The 9,907-nt window shown below is 43.8% G+C and overlaps 1 protein-coding gene across 1 annotated transcript in view; it reads right to left on the reverse strand.

The window, feature by feature from the left end:
* Window positions 1-9,907, reverse strand: part of LOC112069775 (laminin subunit alpha-1-like) — a 144,929-nt gene that overhangs the window by 119,334 nt on the left and 15,688 nt on the right. The window contains 5 exon segments of the mRNA XM_070438690.1: window positions 5,316-5,366; window positions 5,368-5,428; window positions 5,636-5,720; window positions 5,723-5,761; window positions 5,764-5,811. Coding sequence (XP_070294791.1) covers window positions 5,316-5,366; window positions 5,368-5,428; window positions 5,636-5,720; window positions 5,723-5,761; window positions 5,764-5,811 — 284 coding nt within the window.

Here is a 9,907-nt window from a genome sequence, read left to right on the forward strand (position 1 = left end):
GATAATGTTATGTGTGTGGTACAAGAGATGGGAAGTCATTCAAAAATCATGTTAAACCCTAAAATCACGTTAAACCCCTTATTATGTCACTTGTTAAGAATCATTTTATTCCTAACTTATTTAGGCTTGCCATAGCAAATGGGTTAAATACTTATTGACTAAAAACATTTCAGCATTTCAAAAAGATATGTATATTGTCACGCCCTGACCTGAGATATCTCTGTTTTCTTTTATATTTTGGTTAGGTCAGGGTGTGACTAGGGTGGGTACGTTCGTTTTTGTATTGTCTAGGGTTTTTGTATGTCTAGGGTTTTTTGTATGTCTAGGGTTTTTTGTATGTCTATGGCTTTTGTAGGTCTAGGTGATTTGTATGTCTTTGGTGGCCTGATTATGGTTCCCAATCAGAGGCAGCTGTTTATCGTTGTCTCTGATTGGGGATCATATTTAGGTAGCCATTTTCCCTTTGGTGTTTGTGGGTTCTTGTTCTATGTTTAGTTGCCTGTATGCACTACTCATATTAGCTTCACGGTTTGTTATTTTGTTTGTTTGTTCTGTGTTCATTCTAAAATAAGAAGAATGTACGCATACCACGCTGCACCTTGGTCTCCTCCTTACCACGGCCGTGACATATACATAATTCCACTTTGACATTAGGGGTATTGTGTGTAGGTCAGTGACAAACAAATCTCAATTTAATACATTTAAATTCACGCTGTAACACAACAAAATGTGTAAAAAGTCAAGGGTGTGAATACTTTCTGAAGGCGCTGTACATCACTAGGGATTAGACTGAATATCTTTCTGGTGCTTAGATGTGTCCCTCCCCACTTCCTCTTGGGAGTTCTGGCAATTTATATTGACATCAGGAATGCAAAAATGGAACTCATTTGGAGGTAGACATCCAGTAATTGTTTTCATGTGAAAACACAATCTTCAAAGTATGTGTGTGTGTGTGTGTGGTGTGGACGTGTTTAACTATTCTTGTGGGGACCAGAAGTCCCCAAACGATAGTAAACTAACACAAATTTGACAACTGGGGACATTAAGTTAGTCCCCACAACGATAGTAAACTAACACAAATTTGACCAACTGGGACATTAATTAGTCCCCACAAGGTCAAATGCTATTTCTAGGGGTTTAGGGTTAAGGTTAGAATTAGTGTTAGGTTTAGAATTAGGTTTAGGGTTAGAGCTAGTGTTAGTTTTCCGATTATGGTTAGGAGCTAGGGTTAGGTTTAGGGTTAAGATTAGTTTTTGGGTTAAGGTTAGGGTTACGGTTACGGTAAGAGTACGGGCTAGTTTAGGGTTGGGGGTTAGGGAAAGTAGGATTTTGAATGGGACTGAATTGTGTCCCACAAGGTTAGCTGTACAAGACTGTGTGTGTGTGCTGCCTCTCGCCTACCTTTCAAGCTCTGTCAGTCTTGATTACACTTCATCCTCCCTCGGACTTAGCTGATTTTTTAAAGGAAAATGGTGAAGACACATGTAGAAACGGGAAAATCAAGGTTGGGAAAATCAGGATTACAGACTGATGTTTCATATACAGTGGGGCAAAAAAGTATTTAGTCAGCCACCAATTGTGCAAGTTCTCCCTCTTAAAAAGATGAGAGAGGCCTGTAATTTTCATCATAGGTACACTTCAACTATGACAGACAAAATTGAAAAAGAAATCCAGAAAATCACATTGTAGGATTTTTTATGAATTTATTTGCAAATTATGGTGGAAAATAAGTATTTGGTCACCTACAAACAAGCAAGATTTCTGGCTCTCACAGACCTGTAACTTCTTCTTTAAGAGGCTGTACTCACATCGTTACCTGTATTAATGGCACATGTTTGAACTTGTTATCAGTATAAAAGACACCTGTCCACAACCTCAAACAGTCACACTCCAAACTCCACTATGGCCAAGACCAAAGAGCTGTCAAAGGACACCAGAAACAAAATTGTAGACCTGCACCAGGCTGGAAGACTGAATCTGCAATAGGTAAGCAACTTGGTTTGAAGAAATCAACTGTGGGAGCAATTATTAGGAAATGGAAGACATACAAGACCACTGATAATCTCCCTCGATCTGGGGCTCCACGCAAGATCTCACCCGTGGGGTCAAAATGATCACAAGAACGGTGAGCAAAAATCCAGAACCACACGGGGGGACTTAGTGAATGACTGCAGAGAGCTGGGACCAAAGTACAAAAGCCTACCATCAGTAACACACTACGCCGCCAGGGACTCAAATCCTGCAGTGCCAGACGTGTCCCCCTGCTTAAGCCAGTATATGTCCAGCTGTAAGGTCCCTCAGTCAAGCAGCGCATTTCTAACAGATTCTACCACAAAGACCAGGGATCTTTTCAAATGCCTCACAAAGAAAGGCACCATTTGTAGATGGGAAAAAAAAAAAAAAGAAGCAGACATTGAATATCCCTTATCATTATACCCAGTCACTACAAAGATACAGACGTCCTTCCTAACTCAGTTGCCGGAGAGGAAGATAACCGTTCAGGGATTTCACCATGAGGCCAATGGTGACTTTAAAACAGTTACAGAGTTTAATGGCTGTGATAGGAGAAAACTGAGGATGGACCAACATTGTAGTTACTCCACAATACTAACCTAATTGACAAAAGAAGGAAGCCTGTAGAGAATACAAATATTCCAAAACATGCATCCTGTTAGCAACAAGGCATTAAAGCAATACTGCAAAAAATGTGGCAAGCAATTCACTTTTTGTCCTGAATACAAAGTGTTATGTTTGGTGCAAATCCAATACAACACATTACTGACTACCACTCTCCATATTTTCAAGCATAGTGGTGGCTGAATCATGTTATGGGTATGCTTGTAATCGTTAAGGACTGGGGAGTTTTTCAGGATAAAAAAGATACGGAACGGAGCTAAGCACAGGCAAAATCCTTGAGGAAACCTGGTTAAGTCAGCTTTCCACCAGAACACTGGGATATGAATTCACCTTTCAACAGGACAATAACCTAAAACACAAGGCCAAATSTACACTGGAGTTGCTTGCCAAGAATWCAGTGARWGTTCCTGAGTGGTCAAGTTAGTTGACTTAAATCTACTTGAAAATGTATGTCAAGACCTAAAAATTGTTGTCTAGCAATGACCAAGAAAGAATTTGACAGAGCTTGGAGAATTTTAAAAAGAATAATGGGCAAATGTTACACAATCCAGGTGTGGAAAGCTATTAGAGACTTACCCAGAAAGACTCTCAGTTGTAATCGCTGTCAAAGAAGCTTCTACAAAGTATTGACCCAGGGGTRTGAATACTTAGGCAAATAAGATATTTCTGTATTTTATTTTCAATAAATGTGCAAACATTTCTAAACACATGTTCTCATCTTTGTCATTATGTGGTATTGTGTTTAGATGGGTAAAATTAAACATCTATTGAATCCATTTTGAATTCAGGCTGTAACACAACAAAATGTTGCAGTTCAGTCTATTCCCCAGAGGTATACTGTGTGACTGCAGTTCAGTCTATTCCCCAGAGATATACTGTGTGACTGCAGTTCAGTCTATTCCCCAGAGATATGACTTTGACTGCATTCAGTCTATCCCCAGAGAATACTGTGTGCTGCAGTTCGTCTAATCCCAGAATATACTGTGTGACTGCAGTCTGTCTAATACCCAGAGATATACTGTGTGACTGCATTTCAGTTTAATCCCAGGGATTACTGTGTGACTGCAGTTCAGTCTATTCCCAGAGATATACTGTGTGACTGCAGTTCTGTCTAAACCCAGAATATACTGTGTGACTGCAGTTCAGTCTATTCCCCAGAGATATACTGTGACTGCACTTCAGTTTAATCCCAGAGATAATGTGTGACTGCAGTTCAGTCTATTCCCAAGAGATATACGGTTTGACTGCATTCTGTCTATTCCCAGAGATATTACTGTGTGGACTGCAGTTCTGTCAACTACCCAGAGATATACGTGTGACTGCAGTTTTGTCTATTCCCCAGAATATACTGGTGTGACAGTTCTTCTATTCCCTCAGAATTACTGTTGGTACTGCATTCTAGCTTAATACCATTTCGGTTGTTGTTGTTCTTCTATCCTTGTGAGGACCTAAAACAAGGGAAATTCTCCCTCGTGGGAACATTTCCCATGTCCCCATGAGGACAAAGGCTATTTTAAGCTTGGGGTTAGGTTGAGGTCTAGGTTACAATTAGAGTTAGGGTAAGGGTAAGTTTAGTGGTAAGATTTATGGTTAGGAGTTTGGTTTAGGGTTACAGGTTAAGGTTAAGGTTAGGTTTAGGGTTAGGAGTTACGTAAAATAGGATTTTGAAAGGAAATACATTTTAGGTCCCCAAGAAGATAGAAGAACATAACATGTGTGTGTGTATGTGTGTGTGCGTGTGTGTGTGTGCGTGTGAGAAAGTGTGTGTGTGGATCAATGAAAGAGTGTCTTGTTTTGAGTGCCTGTTGAAAAATGRTTTTAAAAGTAGCTGGCTCAGCTCAGTCAACCCCCCAGGGTGAAGGAGGGAGGGAGACAGACAGAGTGAGAAAGAGACAGAGAGATACTGTAGAAGACAGTGAGTGAGACGGAAAGAGTAGAGCAAGAGAGTGTGAGAAAGAAGAGGCAATAAAAAGAGACGGAGGGAGCGACARGCCATCCAGGCAGTAAATAGGACCTCCATTGCAGTCGTGGTCTAGCAGTGGTCTGTGACCAGTAGAGGATGCTGAGGGGAGGACGGCTCATAGTAATGGCTGGAATGGAGCATATGGAATGGAATCAACCATGTGATTTCCAGACATTATTATGAACAGTTCTCCCCTCAGTAGCCTCCGCGGCCTGTAACTGTGTAAAGGCCATAGTGGAGTGTTGAGGAGACAGTGAGTGAGAGTGGAGGTATGGTCTCACAGTGGTGGGGTTCAAGGGTCAGTTTCCTGATTGCTGAACTACACTCTTAGAAAAAAGTGCTCTGAAAGGCTTCTTTGGCTGTCCCCATAGGAGAACCCAGGTAGAACCCTTTTTTGGTTCCAGGTAGAACTCTTTCGGGTTCCATGTAAAATCCTTTCCACAGAGGGTTCTACATGGAACCCAAAAGGGATTCTACATGAAACCAAAATAGTTCTACCTGGAACCGAAAAGGGTTCTTCAAAGGGTTCCTCTATGGGAACAGCTGAAGAACTGTTTTAGGTTGTAGATGGCACATTTTTTCTAAGTGTACAGACCACAGACACACACTAACTAACCATTATCTGGGAATCATGTGACCGTGTGTGTGTGTTCACATCCCGTAGCTAAAGAAAGCAACGTTAAACCAGTGACATTGCAGTCCTGGAGGTTCCTACCTGGTGTAAATCTAGTGTGAGGGTCACCCAGTGGAACTGTCTGCCATATTTAAATGCTGGGGCTTTGCCACCACCCGTTGGTGCCGTCAATGGCGTTGGTGATTGATGTTGCTCTGCATAAAATCAAGAGAAAGCAATAAAATGAATGCCTGGAATCCACGCAAGGAGTACAGTATTTTCAGACAGATGCTGTAATCAAGATAGTGGGACAGTAGAAGAAGAAACTGTCTGAAGCACTAGCCAGTAGGCATAACAGAGTTAAACCCCAAGACATGCTCCCCTCCCTTCTCCGCTTCTCCCTACGCCCAGAGGGTCCTAACTCCAGTACCTTTGGGGTTTTGACTCTGGGCTTACAGGTCCGACACTGGGAGTTGCGGATGCGTCGTCCTGGTACGTGTTCCACACTTTACAGTACATCTCTGGCTCAGGCTCTCCACAGGTGGCGTGGTGGTGATCTCTGCATTACTGGCCAGGTTGAAGATGGCGGGGAAGAGACCTGGGGGAGACCCAGTAGGATTTAAGACCATGACATCGACACACACACATGGTCTGTTTTACACACACACACACACACACACACACAACACACACACACACACACAACACACACCAACACACACACACACACACACACACAACACACACACACACACACACACACACACCACACACCACCACACACACACACACACACACACAAAAGAGAGGTTGAATCGCTCCCTTTCAACCCTCCTTACCTCCCACCACCAATTCAGACCCATCCTCAAATTCTCCTCTGTGTTCTTGTGTCAGGCATGTCTTTGAGGAGCCCCATTCCCCACCTCCGCCCACGTGTTTACATGGACCATTGATGGGTGTAAAAGAGGGGTTGGGGGGGCACACAATGCAAATAGTCCGGGTAACCATTTGGTTACCTGTTCAGGAGTCTTATGGCTTGGGGTAAAAACTGTTGAGAAGCCTTTTTGTCCTAGACTTGGCACTCCGGTACCGCTTGCCATGCGGTAGTAGAGAGAACAGTCTATGACTGGGGTGGCTGGGGCTTTGACAATTTTTAGGGCCTTCCTCTGACACCGCCTGGTGTAGAGGTCCTGGATGGCAGGAAGCTTGCCCAGTGATGTACTGGGCCGTAGTACTACCCTCTGTAGTGCCTTGCGGTCAGAGGCCGAGCAATTGCCGTACCAGGCAGTGATGCAACCGATGTTGCAGCTGTATAAAAATTTTGAGGATCTCAGGACCCTGCCAAATCTTTCCTGAAGGGGAATAGGCTTTGTTGTGCCCTCTTCACGACTGTCTTGGTGTGTTTGGACCAATCTAGTTTGTTGTTGATGTGGACAATTTGAAGCTCTCAACCTGCTCCACTACAGCCCCGTCGATGAGAATGGGGACATGCTCGGTCTCCTTTTCCTGTAGTCCACAATCATCTCTTAGTCTTGGTTACGTTGAGGGATAGGTTTTTATTCTGGCACCACCCGGCCAGGTCTCTGACCTCCTCCCTATAGGCTATTCGTCGTTGTCGGTGATCAGCCTACCACTGTTGTGTCGTCAGCAAACTTAATGATGGTGTTGGAGTCGTGCCTGGCCATGCAGTCGTGGGTGAACAGGGAGTACAGGAGGGGACTGACACGCACCCCTGGGGAGCTCCAGTGTTGAGGATCAGCTGGCAGATGTGTTTGCTACCTACCCTCACCACCTGGGGGGGCCTGTCAGGAAGTCCAGGATCCAGTTGCAGAGGGAGGTGTTTAGTCCCAGGATCCTTAGCTTGGTGATGAGCTTTGAGGTACTATGGTTTGAAGCTGAGCTGTAGTCAATGAACAGCATTCTCACATAGGTGTTCCTTTTGTCCAGGTGGGATAACTGCTTTATGCATGTTTACTAATGCATAACAAATTATTACATTTATGTTAATAAACAAGCTGTTCATGAGCAGAACTTATTCCAGACACAATTAAACTTTTCTGACAAGGGATCTTTACTGGCATTTCAAAGACATCAATACATCTCCTCTCTAAGATCTAAAACATATGTACGCTTCCCAGGAGAAGGTGGCCATTGTGAGCTTGGCCTACGACTTAATCCTATTGAATTGAATGGTCCCAAAGCATTCCTGAGAACAGTGRTGAGAACAGTGATGGTGAGGCCTTCAGAGGCCCTCCAGGGGCCCTTCAGAAAACTGGAGTTGTTAGCCTAATGACATAGCAGCACTGAGACATCTGACCAGATGAGTGGTAGACTGTCTCGGAGTCAGACCCACTGATYGGTAACGAGACAGTACAGTACGGTTGAGACATCTGACCARACGAGTGRTAGACTGTCTCGGAGTCAGACCCACTGATCGGTAACGAGACAGTACAGTACGGTTGAGACATCTGACCAGACGAGTGGTAGACTGTCTCGGAGTCAGACCCACTGATTGGTAATGAGACAGTACAGTACGGTTCAGCAAGACAGTGTGAAATTGGTATGACTGACTGACTGACTGTCTGTCCATCTGTCTGCATGTCTGTCTGCCGTTCGGTGGCTGCTGATTTCTCATTGACAGAGAGGCTTGACCCCTGTGCTCTGTGGGCTGTAAAGGGGAAACGCAGGGAGAGTGGATTGGAAAGCAATTATTMTTTTCATGCCGACTRTTTATTAGCTTGTTATAATGTTTTTAACAGTTTGCCTTAAAAATTATTTTATTCAATCTTACAAACCATCCTGCGATAGGTCATGGTTTGTCATGAAAGAAACCTCGCCCATGTTCTCTGACCATCAAACTCACAATGTTTTCGTTGTTTAAAAATCAGTTGCGTTAATTGATTTTAAACATCAGAGCCAAATCTCAAATCCCAATGGATTTGATCCTGTGAAAGTGAAACACAATCTTTCATATTTTGGYTCATGGTAGTCTTAATCCCGGAGAGGGCTATTTTACAGTACCTAGCTTTGAMATGATCTAACCAGGTGCAGATAACTGTGGGAAGGCAAGTGACACAGTGACAGCCCGGGGGGATGTTATTGACACAGCAACTGGTTGCGGACAGGGACCATCAGTCAGGTCAGTCAGCCTGGTATTTCATCAATAAATCACCACCTAGTCGCGATGTAACACCACACTGCTAACCAGCGCTACTAAATGGCTGACTGACACATAGTCAGACACTGATGTAACCCATAGATGTGGTGATTTGTGGTAATTTCAGGCTTCTTAAGCCTATTACCTGGGGCTCCTTTGCACTGGGGATGCTTTAATCATCTGTCTGCATCTGCCGACCAAATCTGGGCTCCATGGTGAACGCTTGCATGTGGCGGAAAATGAAATCAAAGCCAAACTAGCATCCTTGTCCTACTTGTCATTTTTATTTAATTATGGGCTTTAATATCCTCATGTCTTATTAGCGTTAACTGCAATATTAGCCCCATAATTATCTTCATCAGGTTATCTGACATCATACATTATACAGCTTTTTGGACTAAACTGCTTGAGATGATGTGATGTGAACTAAATGGCTATATCCCCACAGTTGTAGCAACTACGGTGGACGCGTAACCAGGTCAGTGGGTACAGTGGGGAGGCAGGTAGCCTCGAGGTTAGAGCATTGGGCCAGTAACCAAAGGTTGCTGGTTTGAATTCTGGAGGCGACAAGGTGAACAAATCTGTCGCTCTACCCTTGAGTAAGGCACACTAATTGCTCCAGGGGCGCTGTACAATGGCTTCCCTGGCTGTGACCCCACTCCCTGCGGGTGTATCATGGGGAGTTGAGATATCCCCCCCCCCCAAAAAAATCCATTAAAGGACAAATATAAGCACCCCTCAAATGATTATACAGCTCAGCTCATTAGTGTGAAAGGGACATCAGTCAGTCAGTGAGGCCTGGTCAATGTTTGGATAACAAGGTCCCGTGATTGACTGGCCTAGATCTGAGCAGGCCCCCAATGGTCAGAGGTCATCTCATCAGCCTTACCCAGGAGCGGCTTCTGCTGAGCGGCTGCCATCTTTGGAATGCCACTGAACACAAAAGACTAACATTTCAACAGTTCACTGGTAGATAGCATCTGGGTTGATAAGGTAAAAATGCTGTCCGTGSCTGAAGATGTTAGCCAGCTACCAGTTCAGCATTTCAGGTAGCGTTACTCAACGCTCAGGGCACTCTGCTTAGCAAAGAATGTTGTGTAAATAGTGATGGTGAATTGATTAAACAGTACAAATATGTTAACTGATCAATGCATTCTCTGTGTGGAACATATGAGTAAATAATATATTTTAGTAAAAATACTAATCTTAAGACAAGGAGTTTATTTGGAAATGTCTTGTTCGTAATATTTTGAGTAAACCTCCCCCTCACAGTCAATAGTCTCCAAAACCCGACACAGTGACTATGGTCTGGTTTCAAAACCCGACACAGTCACTATGGTCTGGTTTCAGAACCCGACACAGTGACTATGGTCTGGTTTCAGAACCCGACACAGTGACTATGGTCTGGTTTCAGAACCCGACACAGTGACTACAGTCTGGTTTCATTGACTCACTCTTTTGGCAACTTTGAGAAGAAAAAAAAGGAATTTGAGGTTATGGTAATTTGCATGGCCAATGTACAGGATCACTGAGCGGG

The sequence above is a fragment of the Salvelinus sp. IW2-2015 genome, unplaced genomic scaffold (assembly GCF_002910315.2).
Source record: "Salvelinus sp. IW2-2015 unplaced genomic scaffold, ASM291031v2 Un_scaffold1114, whole genome shotgun sequence".
Classification (NCBI taxonomy): Eukaryota; Metazoa; Chordata; class Actinopteri; order Salmoniformes; family Salmonidae; genus Salvelinus; species Salvelinus sp. IW2-2015.